The following is a 17094-nucleotide window of genomic DNA, read 5'->3' as shown; positions in this document are numbered from 1 at the left end:
AAACAAAATCACTCACAAACCTAAAGGCGGGGCTAACCTTCCACATCTGGACCAGGGTGAAGTGGGGAAGAAGCCAGACCGAAGTGGGGAAGAAGCCAGGCCATCAAGTTCTGGCCCAATAAGATTGTTTCTCTTTCATAAGACTGTGACGATTCTACATAATGTTCAACAAATCTACTGAGAGCTGAGGGTATAACAAGGATGAAACTGATATAGCATTTCTAAATTTTTCCAAAATGCATTCAAAAGTATGCATCGCAGAAAAAAGGTTCTAAAATAACATACGAATAAATTAGGTTGGACTTGGACTGGACAACTGATTGAAAATTAACTACGAATAATCAGTTGGCAAGTTCGGTGGTCTGCTTGCATTTCATACAGAGGATAGAAGGGCCAAAGCTCATGCCTGTTCCAAAATGCTTGAGAAGACAGGCGTTAATGGCTTTGTTGAGCAGTCTCAGTGCTTTGATGAATGTAACCTATCACTCCATTTTGGTAGGAATGCCAGAAGTTCGACCTGATGATGATAATGGACCTGCAATATATTTCCACGTCAAAATGATGTACAACTTGTAGGGGAACCTGCAGATGGTGCTGTTTACATGCACCTGCTGACTGTGTCTTTCACAGTGGCAGAGGTTGGGGTTTGAAAGGTGCTGTTGATACAGCCATGGTGAGTGACTGTGCATTTTATTAAAAGTACACAGTGAAATCTCAGTGTAAAGATATTTAAGGTGGTGGATATGATGTCTGTCAATTAGGCCGTGTGTCCTGGATGAGTTCCCATTTCTCCAGTGAGCATTCCATCGCACTCCTAACTTGAGCTGCACAGATGGTGGAAAGTCCTCTGAGAATCAGAAAGCACTCAGAGCAGGGTACCCAGCCTCTGATCTGCTCCTGCTCTCACTTCTAAGGTTTTACCTGTTGAACCTCCAAAGAAAGAAGTGGGAGGACAAAAGTCAGTTTGTCATTCATTTGGTTGTGGCAACCCCAGCAGGTTCTTTCCTCTTAAACAAGCAAAATTGAATACAAGAAGCCTCTAACCAGAGTTGTGTGAGCATAGCTCAAACCTAGAACCATTCCACTCTCCCTTGTTATTTCTTGTTACTTGGTCCACAATACTCCAGCAACGTCATGCAAGAGCAGTCAATGATCTAGAGAGTTTCTTATTTCCTCAATCTACTACAGGATTGCAGCTAAGATCTAGTCAAGATCTTGAGCACAGCAACTATGACACAGGCCACTGGAACATTCACATATTTCCATACAGGGAGAGAGAGATAACCATGTCTGTAAAGCTTTGCTCAAAGGATGAGCCACCAAGGACTACAAAATAATTAAAAGTTTTTGATATTTGCAAATACTTTCATGGGATAATAAGGCACTCAGTCCTGAGCATTTGAGCACTTCAGATGTCAGCCGGGTAGTGAACAATCTTGCTTTACACACCATTTTAAAACACGCTACTGTAATAATTAAGGTAGTGGACAAACCGAAGATAACAGGCACAAGCCTCATCAGCACAAATTGAAAAATAATAATTCAGCAAATCTGATACTTATGAATTAGCACAAGTGGAAAAAAAAAGTGGCCCTGATTAGAAAAAAGTAAATAGGGATTGAAGATGTGTTTAGACAATGACCCAGCAAGAATCTTTGGTTTGCTTGGCCGATTGCCATGAGTGAACCTAAATAGCTGAATGATAATGATCTAGGTGACTCAACTGGATTAACATTCAGTTCTCTTTTTCAAGTAGCAGCTTCCATTATCAGCTCTGCAGAGCAACCAGAGAAGGACAATAAATATGGCCTCTACATTGCCTTGGCTTTGTTTGGATACAAGTTCCCGTTTCTTATCTTTATTTCCAGGAATTTTGCATAGCTGAATTTTGTAAATCTGTGTCCACAAGGAATTTCTGTATCATTTTGATGTTTGTAGCTAATGAGAACAAACTTTCCTCTGGGCTGAAGTCAGACTCAAATCTCTAAAATAAATGGTCTACCATAAACTCCCATGAATTGACCTATACCGTTTGACCTGAATGAACAAGAGAAGTCCTACCCTGCTGGACAGTGGGGTGTGGCAACATCTTCACAATCTTCCTGAAGCCAGCTTTTCTCACCTATGGAAAAATAAGATGCTCACTCAAAAACCTCTTTTGATGCTTTTTGATGAATTCTGCTACAAATTCTTTTCTAAAATAATAATTACTTTTAAACACAAATCTACATTGCTAAATCAGTTTCTCTTTCATTACTAAAATGAAATCATTAAACTTTTACAATATTAAATTTAGGCCACTGTCAAAGCAAAATATTTCCGATACTGAAATAAAATATGAAAAACGCTGGAAATAGTCAGCAGGTCAGGCAGTGTCCGTGGAGACAGAAAAATTGTTAACATTTCAGATTCATGACTTTTCAACAGAACAGATCTACTAAATTGTCACAGACCCGAGTTGTTAACTCCACTTCTTCCACTGTTCTTGCTGGCCAAGCTGAACATTTCTACTATTGTTTCCAATCATTCATATAAGACATGAATAACTTGATCACTAAGTTACAGATTAGCAAGGGCACTAATTTTACTTAGATGTTTCAATGTTGACACTAATCATGTATGCTCCAATTACACCATCAGATGACATCCACTGCCCTCTTGCATATTATTGATTCCATTTTCAAGGCCTGATGCAGAGTCTGGACCTGAAACATCAACCATCCTTCTGCCTCCACAGATGCTGCCTGACCTGCTGAGTTCCTCCAGCAGTTTGTCGTTTACTCCAGATTACAGCATCTGCAGTCTCTTGTGTCTCCATTGATTCCATTCAGTCTATAACCAACCTCTACTGATGTACTGCCATTTCATTCGCTTTCATTGTTATTCTGAACCATAAGGACATGGAGACTGTTTTATAGTTCCAGTGGATCAATGAAACAGAAAATCCTCTGTGCTTTCAGAAATAATTGCATCTTGAAGCAACTTCCAGTGCTGTTCTGTAAATATAAAATTTGTCTAACAATCTGGCAGACAAATTATAAAGTCTCAACAAAATATCAAGTAAAGTAAATTCAAAAGCTTTGGCACAATGATACAAAGATTAAACCTAAAAGGTATACATTTTAATGAATTATTACTTGAGTAATCTGCAATTTAAGCATCAACATTTCACAGTAATGAGAGTTATGTCTTTTAACTCTTTTTCTCATCATTAACATTACCTTTACAAGTACTTTTGTAGTCAGTGCAACAATCCTTCTTCTGGATGCAGTCATCAGAACACGAACAGCGACTTTCTCTGAAGCGCTTCTCTCCACAGCGAGACTGACTACACGTCCAGGAGTCAGCTAAAACAAAAAGTCAATAAATTGAGAACATAGTATAAAATGAACCTATTTCACAACTTAGATCTATTTTGCTCAGCACAATTCATGGAAGGAGGGTAGACCCTGGTGAAGCAGCAATTTGCGTCATGTAATCTGTCTTCTCTTCACCAAGATGGCAGTGAATCTTAAAGAGAACCGTGGACAGAGTACATTCAAAACAGACATTAATACATTTTTGAATATTAAAGAAAAAAGTCCAAGGAGTTAGAGTAGGAATGCAGCACAGGTAAAAAAGCTGGCAGAAGTAGCCCCACACCGAAGATCCCATATTTTTAAATTTAAAGAAATTAATATTGGTTTCAGACACTGATCCTAGGCACATCAGTGCAGGTTAAGCAAGATGTATGCACTCACGGCTAAAACAAAGGGAGTTTTCCTTACTATCTCCATATATCCTCCCGCCCTACAATCCTCCAAGATATCTGCATTTCAATTCTGGATTTTTTTTAAAAACTCCACCAATGTCTGCCTTCAGCTGTGTGGGACTCAACTCTGGAATTCGTCCTGCTTGTTTCCTTTGTAGATACTCCTTAAAATCTACATCTTTGATCATATTTCTGGTCTTCAAACATGACTCAGTGTCTTCATAGGGAAGTCCTTTCCAGCTGAGTTTAATAATCACAACAGTGAAGCACCTTAGGAAGCTTTGCTGCATTAAAGACATTATACAAGAACCTGTAAACACAACTGCTCATGGAGTGGGGTTTGGACAGTTTGAATCTGCATCACCCTCCCTCATTGTTGCTAGGCATTTTGCTTTAGGAAGAACTCCGCATATTGGTCAGAAAAGAGCTACATTTCCCTTTAATGAGGGCAGTAAATACTTTCAATTCACAATTTCAGCAATATGATTGCAAAGTCTCTTTTCATTATTTGTAGAACGTGTTGATTTTTAGGTACACACAATCCTTTTTAACATAGAACAGTACAGCAGAGGAACAGGCCCTTTGGCTCACAACACCACCAATCTTCGTATCATCTGCAAATTTACAAAACCACCCATGTACATTTTCATGCAGGTCATTTATATACATCACAAACAGCAGAGGTCCCAGTACAGATCCCTGAGGAACGCCACTAGTCATAGACCTCCAGCTAGAATAAGTCCATGTAGTGAGGTTTGCTAATGCTGTAAATAGTAGATTTAAACTAATTTTGCAAGGGAAAGGGAACAGAAAGGAAGTACTAAAAAAGAGGAAAGGTGTAAAAAGGATTGGGAGGGACAAATAGCACTAGAACAAGAAACAGACTGATAGAGAGTATGACAAGTTCCAAGATGGATTTATGTGCATGCATAATAGAAGTGTTTTAAAAAAAAGATTGGCAAGCTGAAGGGCAGGAATGGGTTCTAAATATCCATAGATACAAGCCGTTTAGAATTGATAGAGAACGGAAGAAAGGAATGGGAATACCAATATTGGTTGAGGAGAACACTGTAGTACTAGAGAGACGAGGCTGTCCTAGAATGATCAAGGATAGAATCTTACCAGTTTAAAGTCAAGAAACATGAGAGTGCAAGGGTGCAATTACACTACCACAATTCACGGGAAATATACAGCAAGGTAAGGAAAGGGGCAAAAGTCAAAGAATAGTCATAATGGTGGGGGTTGGTGGGAGAGACAGGGGGAAGTTTCAATTATCCAAATATAGACTAGGATAGTTATAACAAAGGGCGAAGAAAGACTTTGAAATACATTCAGAAGTCTCTTTATCCGTAGACTTCTGGCCCAACAAAGGAGACAGCTTGATGGACTTGGTCATGGGGAAGCGCTAGGTTAAGTGGAGCAGGAAACATCTGGAAAACAGCAATCATATCATCATAGGATTCAAAGTAGCCTTGGAAGAGGATTTAGACTACTCCATGATATTATTCGTCAATTAGACCTGGGCCAATTTTAAAGGGATGAACACAGATCTTGCCCAGCTAAACAGGAATCAAACCTTGGCAGGCAAAACTGTAACTGAACAATGGGAGGCCTTTAAGGTGGGATATGTTTTAGCTATTGTCTAAGTACATTGTCATGAGGGAGAATTAGGGTAGGACAATTAATGTCAGAACTCTCTGGATGACAGCAGAGACAAAAAAGGGCATATATGACAGATGGCAGGTTGTTTAAACAAGTGAAAACTTGGCTGATCACAAAGTTCAGAGGGAAAGTACAAAAAGGATGGAGAAAAAAAAAACAAGCATGACTGAACATTGACAGTAAACATAAAAGGAAATTCAAAAATATCTTAGAAGCATGTGAAAAGAGAAAAGGTTGTAAAAGGAATGGTGGGGTTGATTAGAGACCAAAAATGAAACCTATTCATAGAGGCAGAGCACTGTATTTCAATTTTTAACCAAAGATGATCATGCTGCTGGAGTTGCAAAGGAAGATATGGTTGAGATTCCAGATGGGCTAACAATTAAAAGACAGGGTATACGCAAATCACTTGATCCAGAGGGGATGCGTCCTGAGTTGTTCAGGGAAGGGAGAAAATTATAGGGGCCCAGGTAATTTTTCACAGATTCAGCCGGAGGATTGGAAAACTGAAAATGCTACAGCCTCCTTTGAAAGAGGGTGTCAGGATTAAACCTGGTATCTACAAACTAGTTAGTTTAACCTCAGTCGGGAAAGTTCCAGAAACAATTATCAGCTACAGAATTAATCGCCACTTAGACAAACAATGCTTGATTAGAGAAAGTCAGCATGGATCGTTAAAAGCAATTTCTGTACAACTAAACTGAGAATTTATTATTGAAGTAACAGAGAGCACTGAGGTGGGGCTGTGGTAACATCACTAAACAAAAAGGTACGAAACAGAGACTGAAAGGTTAGTGGACTAGCACCATTCCATTAGGACCCATGACTTTTCTTAACATATATATGTGACTTGGATGTACAGAGCACAATTTACAACTTGTTAATGACACAAAACCTGGGGGCATAAATGAACTAAGGGGTTAATAGTAGACTTGCAGGAGATATAGACAGGCTGATGAAATCAATGGATAGGTGGCAGATGAAGCTTACTGCTAAGAGATGCAAAACATTGCAATGTAGGAAGAATGAGAAGAGGCAGGATAAACTAGAAGACAATTCTAAAAGAGGTACAAGATCAGAGCAACTGGGATTTATGTGCATTGTTTGTTGAAAATAGCAGGGTAGTTTTGAACAGTGATAAAAAATATGGGAAGATGGGCTTTATAAATCGCATAATGGATAGCTATGCAAAAAGAAACTTGCAAGACTATGGGGAGAGAGTAAGGGATAAGGATTAGCTGGATTGCTTTTATGTACCACTGGAAACATGAATAAAGGATGAATGGCCTATTTCCATGCAGTGACTATTCTATATTTTTTTTATATATACTGCACATATAAAGGCCACATATGGGGTAAAGTGATAATGAGCTGGGAACCAAGTAATTGGTAATCAATCACTACAATTGATGTGGTTAAAGTACACCCAAACTAAGTCCCTTCTGAAATGAAGTTAAGGAAGAGCAATAGGGGCAGGAACATTTTTCATTTATGTTACCCCTCAAGTAAACATTCATCACACCATCCAGACTAGGAAACTCAGCCCTCTGAAAGTGAATTAGCAGCTACCACAAGTCAAAAGAATAAACATTTAAAGCCAACACCAGGGTGTTTTAAAACATTTCCTAAAAGGCAATTAGGTCCTCAAAACAGGAAGCTTCTTTTCCACACAACCTGGTTTTAAACTGCGTTTATGCTTAAATAAGAGGGGGCAGAGTTCCAATCCTTATTTACCATTAAACCACAGATTTATTTTTATACACAAGCTGAAACCCAACATTTTATTGAAGATTTTTTGTGGCATTCCTCAAGGATGTGGTTTAAGGCTTCAGAATATCTGCCTCTTTACACAATTAAAGACTTTCTATTACAATGCTCCTAATTTTAGTTGACAGTTTTAAGCCATAATTTTCCATTGTAGCATTCAGAACTCTGTAACACAATGAATGTTTAAACAACAACTTGCACTTACGTAGCACTTTTAATATAGTCAGTTGAAATATATGACACTGAGGCAAAGTCAAGGATGTTAGAATAGGTGACTAAAAAATTTTGTCAAAATTGTAAGCTAACTATAGGAAGAAAAAGAGACGGTGAGGAATTGGGGGGAGTTCCAGAGGCCTAGAAACTGGAGGCACTGAATGGATAACTTGACCCCTGCAAAAAAAAAAGTCAACAATAACTTAATTTTTGATAGTGCAGTACAATGTTACAAACATAAGCACACAGAACTCAGCCATGGCAGCACCATATTATGGCTACAGTATTTAAAAATAACAGAAAACCTGGTTTGTCCAAATCAATTTTTTCCAACATAAATATTTAATCCAGATTTCACACTGCTTACTGATGGTATACATTACTTATAACATTACATTACGACAGCCCTCTTAGCAGCTGACATTCTAAGGTCCCCAACTCTGAATAGCAGTAATAAGACAGTACCCTCCTTCCTACAGTACCACAGAGGTCCCCAATCACAGGTGCAGTGATCAACATGCCAAGTTGAAGACTACGGCTTCTGACACAATGAACTCAATTTAATTCCTAGAGACAATTTTGTTAGAAGGAACACCACCCTAACACTTTTCTAACAATAAAATTTATTTTCTCTCTCCATTTCCTTTTGTGTTCATTAAAGGATAGACAGATGAATTGCTTCCAAAACTCTTCCAATGGCTCACAGTTACCACAAACTAGGATGTGGCAAATAAGGAGGACCAACCCAAGTTAATGCTTCCTTTAGCTTGACTTCCCCTCTATGGAAGCTATGGCCACTGTTCTGAAGCTTTAACTGGGCCTATAACCACAAGCTTGCACTTACCATTTCATAGCACCATGCAGCAAATTTCTCCACCAGTGTACAAGAAAGGAGCATATAAAACACGTGAGCATAACACTATAACAGAGCACGTGGAACCTTCAAGGCCCAAAGAAAGGTAATTAGTTTGCATTCATTAATAGTACACGCTGGTTGAATGGTTGGCAGTTTAACCACATCTCAGAAATATTATTGTACGAATAGACAGGATAGACCCAGCTACAGAGAAGTTTCAGCAAATTCAACACACAGTTTTTAAAAGACTGAGGTTGTAATTTCAAAACATTCAAGTATTCCCTGTCATTCAAATAAAAAAGTTAAAATGCATCATAAATCCAAAAGACCATGTCTCTAGGCTCATGCAATGTGGTGTTTACACTATTGGATTAGTAAACCAGTCAGTTCAAATAATAGTGTGTGAATTTCAACTACATTTTAGGTAGTTTGTGAAATCAAAAACTTCGAATAAAAACCTGGTTCAAAATAATGATGATCAGGAATGATAAGCCATAAAAAACACAACTAGTTTACTACCGGAAAATCTGTCATTCTTACCCAGTCTGATCTCAATGTGACTCTGGTCCCACAACTCTGAAATACCCTAGAAAAGCAATCTGGTGTATCTGTTCTAAATAAATTGAAGCAAGTCATTAGAAGCAGGAGAATAGCAAAGGTAGACTCAATCTTGTCATTCAAAAGGGGGTTCCGGGGCCGGGCCTTAAGATCTGCCACTTCAGGTGTGGCTGCCACCCACAGTCCACTTCACTAAGTCAGACCGCCATAGCAGTGAGGGCTGGAGGATACTGTGATCTGCAAGGCCACAAAAATAAGTCCAGGCAAGAGAAATGCATTAGTGCAGGGCTGGATTGAGAACTTTTTAAAACAGGGGCCAAGCCAGGAACAATGTTAAATCTACAAAAAATAAAAGGTCAACCCCAGAATCAGATTTATCATCACTGACTTGTATGTCGTGAAATTTGTTTTGTGGCAGCAGTACAGTACAATACAAAACATAAAAATTACTATAAGTTACAAAAATAAATAAATAGTGTAAGAGAGGAAGAAAGAGGTAGTGTTCATGGGCCATTCAGAAATCTGGTGACAGAGGGGAAGATGTTATTCCTCATATATTGAGTGTGGATCTTCAGGCTTCTGTACCTCCTCCCTGATGGTAGTAACACGAAGAGGGCATGCCCTGGATGGTGAGGGTCCTTAATGATGGATGCCACCTTCTTGAGGCACTGCCTCTTGAAGACGTCCTCGACGGCAGGGAGGGTTGTGCCCGCGATGGAGCTGGCTGAGTCTACAACTGTCTGTAGCCTCTTTCGATCCTGTGCATTGGAGCCTCTATACCAGGCAGTGATGCAACCAGAATGCTCTCCACTATACATCTGTAGAAATTTGCAAGAGTCGTTGGTGACATACCAAGTCTCCTCAAACTCCTAATGAAGCAGAACTGCTGGCGTGCCTTCTTCGTGATTGGATCAATGTGTTGGGCCCAGGATAGATCCTCTGAGATATTGACAGCTAGGAACTTGAAGCTGCTCACCCTTTCCACTGCTGACCCCTCAATGAGGACTGGTGTGTGTTCTCCTGACCTCCCCTTCCTAAAGTCTGCAATCAGTTCCTTGGTCTTGCTGACATTGAGTGAGAGGTTGTTGTGACATCACTCAACCATTCGATCTCTCTCACTCCTGTACGCCTCCTCGTCACCATCTGAGATTCTGCCAACAATAGTGGCAATATTATGGCCAAATCTAGAGAAGACTCCTTAAAGTGGATGTGAAAGCTTTACAGGAAATACAACTGATGTTTACTGGAAAGTTACATGAATGAGGTATTGGACAGGCAAGAGGTTGCACTGTACTTTTAGCAGAAAACGCTAAGCAGCAGATTTATTGAATCATAAACAGTTGATAAACAAGACTACAGGTTTAAGGAGAATGGTGAAACTATCAGTGGTGAGATGTGGTCGAACTTTCTCCCCCCACAAAGACAGTGCATTGATTTTAAATCCACTATCTGATTATGGTGGTGGAAGGCTCAATAATGGCCTGTAAGGAAACTAGATATGTTCTAGGAAGTAAGACAATTTGCAAGCACCTGAGAAAAAAGTGTGGGAATGGGAATAACTTAATTGCTCTTTGAAGTACTCAGTCCAGATCAGCACCAAATTACATTCCATGGGAGAACTTCAGTTGTCCAGCCCACTCTTTTTAAATGTTAAATAATAAAATAATCACCTCGTAATTCTTTTCATCACTTTACATGGGTCACTGCCAATATAACACCCACACTTACCTACATATTACAATTTATGTGAATGACACTTGGATATTTGACAAATGCAATAACATGCTCAATTAAAGCAAGCACCTCTTACCCACTCTAACTACACAGTCTTTTATTTGTTGTATTCCTATTCCAGGATCAAATGCTGAGCACACAACCCTTGTAATCTTCAGCGAGCACAATATTTTCCATAAACAGCAATGGAAAAAATTACCAAACTGTTTTTCATGATTTTGGTTGAAGAAAATATATGTGCTGGGAAACCAGGAGATCTCCTACACTTCCCACTCCGATCCATCAGTCTGTGGCCTCCTGAGGCCCAAGCTTGTGAAACAGCACCTCATCTTCCGTCTGGGCATATTGTAGTCTTCTGGACTTAATACTGAATTCTACAACTTCAGGTAACTTAATGTTTCTATTTCTATCAGTCACTTATCTGCAATATTGGTTCAGCTTATTTGCATTCCCCACCTCCCACCACACCACCCCCCCCCCCCGGCTCTTTTTGCTCCTTTCTCCCCTCTTAGAGTGGAGGATGTGCCCAACCTGACCTACTGGGCATGTCTTTCTGCCCTGTATTTCACAACTCCTACATTCTTTCATCTATGTTCTTTTGTTCTGTCTTCTCACCCTCTAACTGCTCCCATTCACTCATTGACCAGATAACTGTTTACAGCTAATCCCCACAGTCACTCCAGTATTATGCTATCAGAGACATACCACCTCCCCCCTCCCTCCCTTCCCCCCCCCCCCACCCGCCGATGGTAAACAAGCTTTTGTCTCCTTCCCAGTTCTGAAGAGGTCTTCAACCTGTAAGGTTAACTCTGTTTCTTTACCCATAGATGTGGCCTGACCTGCTGTGAATTTCCAGTAATTTCAGAATTCTTAATTCTAATTCTTCTACACGTTCCATTGAACCTTTTACGTCAGCTTGAAAGAACATGCAGTCTCATTTTAGAATCTCATCTGAACACCACCCTGGCACTGCACGATACTCAACAAACTGTCAACCTAGAATAGATGTTCAAATATATGGAACTAATGTAGAATACACGGATGTGTGATTCAGAAAAAAGACCAGAGAGCCAAGGCTGACTCCTACATGCAAGGATAAATATTTGCTTTGTAATAGTTACAACAATGTCTCAAATGGTGTTCTTTTCTGCATTCTATGGAATGAAACAGTTTATAAAAAATGGCACTTTTATTTTGCCTTTCAAAACCTCAGGAAAACTTGTTGAATTTCACTGCCTTTAAAGCATTAGGAGGTCAACCTGAAAAAACACTCCCACAAAACAGCAATGTGATAAGAAAAAAATTAGCAATGCTGATAGAAGAATAACTATCGTCCAGGGCACCGGGAATAAATTATTCAAATTGTGTCTTGGGATTCTGTATGTCTGGCTGAGAAGGGAAACAGGGTTTAACCTCCCATCCCAAAGATAGCACTTTGTCAATATCACACTGGAATGTCTGCTTAAGTTACATGCACAAATCTCAAGACCGTGAACTCACAACATTCTGACTGGAAAACGAGAGTGCTACCAAAGCAGGGAGGAATCCCTTGCACAGTTGAAGTATAATGATTTTACTATGCATCAGACATAAGAGGACAGAGTAATCCTTGTATGACACAGATAAAATATGGATAACAAGGCTACCATACGAATGCTCTGCATGAAGTTGTGCAGCATCTTCATGACTTCAGCAGAACCCATCTTCCTCTCAAACCTTTACCACGAAGACAAACAGCAATTTTCTGGAAACACAGAGGTTGCCAGATCACAACACCATTCCATCTTGGATGCTTATCAACATTCTTTCCACCCCCACCCCCCACCCCCATGATTTAGACATCTGAAATAACAGAAAATGCTGGAAAAACCCCAGTAGGTCAGGCAGCACCTGAAGGAAGAGAAACAGTTAGCATTTCACACTGAAGGCCCTTCATCAGAATTGATGACATGTCACATTAACTGTTTCTCTTCCCATAGATGCTGCCTGACCTGCTGTTTTTCCAGCATTTTCTGTTTTTTTAAAAAAATTCAGATTTCTGGCATCTGCAATTTATTTTTACATTTTCATTTAGCAGCCTGAAGTTACCCACTCAAATCTATTGCAGGAACACATTCACCACAGGACTTCAACAGTTTAAAGAAAGTGACCAGCACCACCCACTCACTAGGAACCAGTTAGTAAATGCAGCCTTGTTAGTTACCCACAGCCCAGGGACAATTTAAAGAAACATTAATAAGCTTGAAAAGTATCTCTCCTTAAAAAAAGTCACAATATGCAAGAAGCACAAATGTACTTAAAAATAAATTCACTTGTGCATTTACATAAAAGCAAACTCTCAATATACAACAGTAAAGGATATACTTTTGCTGCAAGCTAGCTTTACAAATGTTCTCCCTCCACAACAACCCCAACACTCATATCCAGCCAACAAAAGCAAGTTAGAAATCTGGAAATTCCTCAATGATTACTTTTGATTTCAAAGTGGGCTGACACATGGAACATGTAAAGAGGTTGGTGAAGATCAAATAAAACAAATTACATGGTAGATATATTAAAATGTAAATGGCATCCCAGTTGTTCTTCTTGCAGGTATTTTTGATACTTGCATTTACTTAGCATTATTCAATGAAGAGGAAGGAAATGGACAAGATGGGTGGATGGCACCAAGGAAACCACTAATTTGTTGCCACGGTAACTTCAGGATATATAGAGAGACCATTAAGATCAACATCCCATTTGGCTTTTTAATTGCTTGCTCACCTGCATGCTAACTTCTCATGTTTCTTGAGCAAGAGTATACAGATCTCACAGAACACCAACATAAATTATTCTCTCACCATTCACATTATATTCTGTTATTCATCCTTCCTTCCAAAATGGATAACCTCACACTTCCCTCATGTTAAACTTCATCTGCCATCTTTTTGCCTGCTTGTTTAACCCACCTCTTCCCTTTTACAGATATTTTGTGCCCTCATCGCAGTTTACTTTTCCACCTGTGTGTTAACAGCAAAACTTAAATACATTGCACCTAATCCCTTTGTCTAAATTATTCTTGTAATTTGTAAACAACTAGGACCTCAGCAAAGATGCCAGTGCCAACCTACAATTACCACTTGATTGATTTTGCTGCAACATCCTGACACTCTGACCACAATCAGGCCTTGGACAGTGGTAAAACAGAACATCTGAATGGTGAAGGTAAAGAAGAAATGGCAGCAGGTCCTTGAAACAGATGAGGTGAAGACATTGGAAGTTCCCGAGGGACTGCTGAGCCTTCTATTGGGTGCTGAGATGACAATGTGCATACAACTGGTGTATGATGCCAGTCCTGTAACTACTTTCATAGCTTTTCACCCTGATTTGTCCAAAAAGCAGCCAAATTTGAGAGATATAACTTAATACACCTAAATATAATGATCTCTATGTTTATTAATAACAATTGTTTACATCAGTTTTTATATAAAAGCAACCCAAGTCATTTTCAACTACCAAAAATAGTCAAAGAGATCACAATAAACACATTGGAAATATGTAACAATTTGCAAGATTGATTGTTGAGAAGGTAGCATTAAATACCTGGTTTAAAACGACATGATCGCAGGCCAAGTCCAAGGCCTAATCCAAGGAGTAAAATTAGCAGCAATGCCAAGAGCACCTGTGCAGAAGAAAATACAGATACTATAAGTTTGCACATATCTATTCATTTGTATTCTTCCCTCTATACTATATTTTGGGATAAAGCATCAATTGTTTGCTGGAAGCATCACAAGCCCATTATACGACTGGGGGTAATTTTCACCATCAATCCTTCAATGGGATGAAAACCCACTTGGTTCTATAATTTGTCCATCCAAGGAAGATTCTTCCACTGTTTACTGACCCACTGTCAAGGTGGAAAATTGAATCCAGCATTTGCTTAACTTTGCTCCAATAGAGGCAACATTGCCTGAACTTCCCTCAATATTTCTGTATACCACTTACACAAAATGACCATAATGTTAATGATTCCCAGCCTGCCTTGTCACAACTGCCACTTCTGGAAGACTTTACTCCTTGATTCCACTTTTATGTTATGTATTTATACCAATGATGTGCCTCTGTAAAGTACAGTTGTTTCTTTTCCCATTTCCTTTTCTGAGAAAGCAAGGGATTTTTAAAGTATTTTCGTTAAATGCTCAATGCAAGGTATTAATTCACATCTATTTCTAACCAAGCTGTCTTTCACCCAGCCCACACTTCATAGTCTCCAATGTCTTCGCTGTGATTGCACCAACAGGTTAGAGATGCACAGCTTCCAATATCACAGAGGCTGTTCTACAAGACAGATCTGCAAGTGGTGATTCAGCCTCAGGCAGCAAATCCTCCTGACACCCTGCCCCTAAAACATCCTGATGGCCTTCAAGAAGATGCAACGTCCAAACTACAGGGGGCAGAACTATCAGTTAATTGCCACATCTTATCAGTGTTTCAGATTTGGATTAACTGACTACTGTCCATAACAAGGAATTCAGGTAGATGTAAAGAAAATGGAACACTAGGGAGTGGCACAGTTGTGCTGGGAGGCAGCTGCACAAGTTCAATTCTGACTCCGACTACCAGATGGTGTCCCTGGCCATGTCTTTGGATCCCACGCAGATCAGCTGGCAGGGGTATTTGCAGACATTTATAACCTCTCACTACTTCAGTCTGGCGTTCCCACCTGCTTTAAGAAGACCACTATCGTCCCGGTAGCTAAGAAAAACAAGGTAATGTGCCTTAATAACTATCGTCTGGTGGCTCTGACATCCACCATCATGAAGTGCTTTAAGAGGGTGGTCATGGCACACATCAACTCCAGCCACCCAAACAACCTCGACCCACTGCAATTTGCCTTCTACTGAAACAGGTCCATGGCAGACACCATCTCCCTAGCCCTACACTCACCTCTGGAACATCTGGATAACAAAGACACTTTCATCAGGCTGCTATTTATTGACTACGGCTCTGTCTTCAATAACTCCAAGTAAACGCACCTCCAAACTCCTAGACCTGGTACTCAACACCTCCCTTTGCAGCTGGATCCTTGACTTCCTGACCAACAGACCGCAATCAATAAGGATAGGCAGCAACACCTGGGCACAATTACCCACAAGGCTGTATCCTCAGCCCCCTACTTTACTTCTTATACACTCAAGACTGTGCGGCCAGATTCTGCTCTAACTCCATCTACAAGTTTGTAGATGACACCACCATAGTGGGCCAAATCTCAAGTAATGATGAGCCCACAGAAAGGAGATAGAGAGCCTAGTGACATGGTGTCATGACAACAACCTCTCCCTCAACATCAGCAAAACCAAAGAGCTGGTCATTGACTTCAGGAAGGGGGGCGGTGCACACGTTTCCATTTACATCAACGGTGCTGAGGTCAGGAGTTCCTAGGAGTGAACATCACAGATAGCCTGTCCTGGTCCAACCATGTAGACGCACCAGCACCCCTACTTCCTCAGGAGGCTAGAGAAATCCGGCATGTCCCATTTGACCCTCAGTTTTGCAACACAGAAAGCATCCTATCCGGATGCATCATGGCTTGGTATGGCAACTGCTCTACCCGAGGCAGCAAGAAATGGTAGAGAGTTGTGGACGTAGCTCAGCATATCACAGGAGCATCAGTATGAAAACATCACATCCCCTCCATGGACTCTGTCTATACTTCTTGCTGCCTCGGTAAAGCAACCAGCATAATCAAAGACCCCACCCACCCTGGACATTCTCTCTTCTCCCCCTCCCATTAGGCAGAAGGTACAAAAACTTGAAAGCACGTACCCTCAAGGACAGCTTCTATCCTGTTGTTATAAAACTACTGAACGGACCTCTTGTACGTTAAGATGGACTCTTGACCTCACAATCTACCTCTTCACAGCCTTGCTCCTTGTCTACCTGCACTGCACTTTCTTTGTAACTGTAACACTTTATTCTGCATTCTGTTATTGCTTTCCCTTGTACCACCTCAATGTACTGAAGTGATGAAATGATCTGTATGCTTGGCAGGCAAAACAGAAGTTTTTCACTACACCTCAGTATGTGACAATAATAAACCAATTTACTCCCAATGGTGTTCATGTGGAGAATGCACATTCTTCCTGTAACTGCTTGGACTTCCCCCCGCTGATCAGGTTTCCTCTCATATCCCAAAAATAGGTTAAGTGGCTACTGTAACTAATCTCTACTGTAAGTGGGTGGTAGAAGAATCAGTGAGACACTTTTGAGAGAATAGGTTACAGGGAAGCAAGTCAAGGAATTTGAATGTTTCGAGAGCTTGCACAGAATCATAGGTTGAATAAGGAAGTAAAATATGGACTCAAAGCTTACGTTGAGAGAGTTAACAGGGAAAATAACTGCATTTATGACTATTATTGGCTGAGGTATAGATTTCCTTCTTCAATCTCCGTATAGTCTAGCAGTTACCATCAGAGCTGTTATTCCTACAGGCCCGTTTAGAGAATTAAATTTGGCATAGACTGTGCTTTAAACAACCAGGAATCCTAACAACTTTTTGAAGCACAGAATG

At 40.1% G+C, this 17094-nt stretch overlaps 1 protein-coding gene across 1 annotated transcript in view; it reads right to left on the bottom strand.

Moving 5' to 3' along the window:
* LOC127574855 (venom phosphodiesterase 2-like) overlaps positions 1-17094 on the bottom strand; it is a 101034-nt gene that overhangs the window by 62242 nt on the left and 21698 nt on the right. Inside the window, exons 2-4 of the mRNA XM_052024305.1 lie at positions 14124-14202; positions 3222-3347; positions 2062-2122 (exon numbers count right to left, since the gene is read on the bottom strand). Of these exons, the coding sequence (XP_051880265.1) occupies positions 2062-2122; positions 3222-3347; positions 14124-14202 (266 nt within the window). The remainder of the gene's footprint in view (positions 1-2061; positions 2123-3221; positions 3348-14123; positions 14203-17094) is intronic.

This window comes from Pristis pectinata, chromosome 10 (assembly GCF_009764475.1).
Source record: "Pristis pectinata isolate sPriPec2 chromosome 10, sPriPec2.1.pri, whole genome shotgun sequence".
NCBI lineage: Eukaryota > Metazoa > Chordata > Chondrichthyes > Rhinopristiformes > Pristidae > Pristis > Pristis pectinata.
The sequence above is the reverse complement of the archived record's forward strand: the minus strand, read 5'-3'. Positions and strand labels throughout refer to the sequence as shown.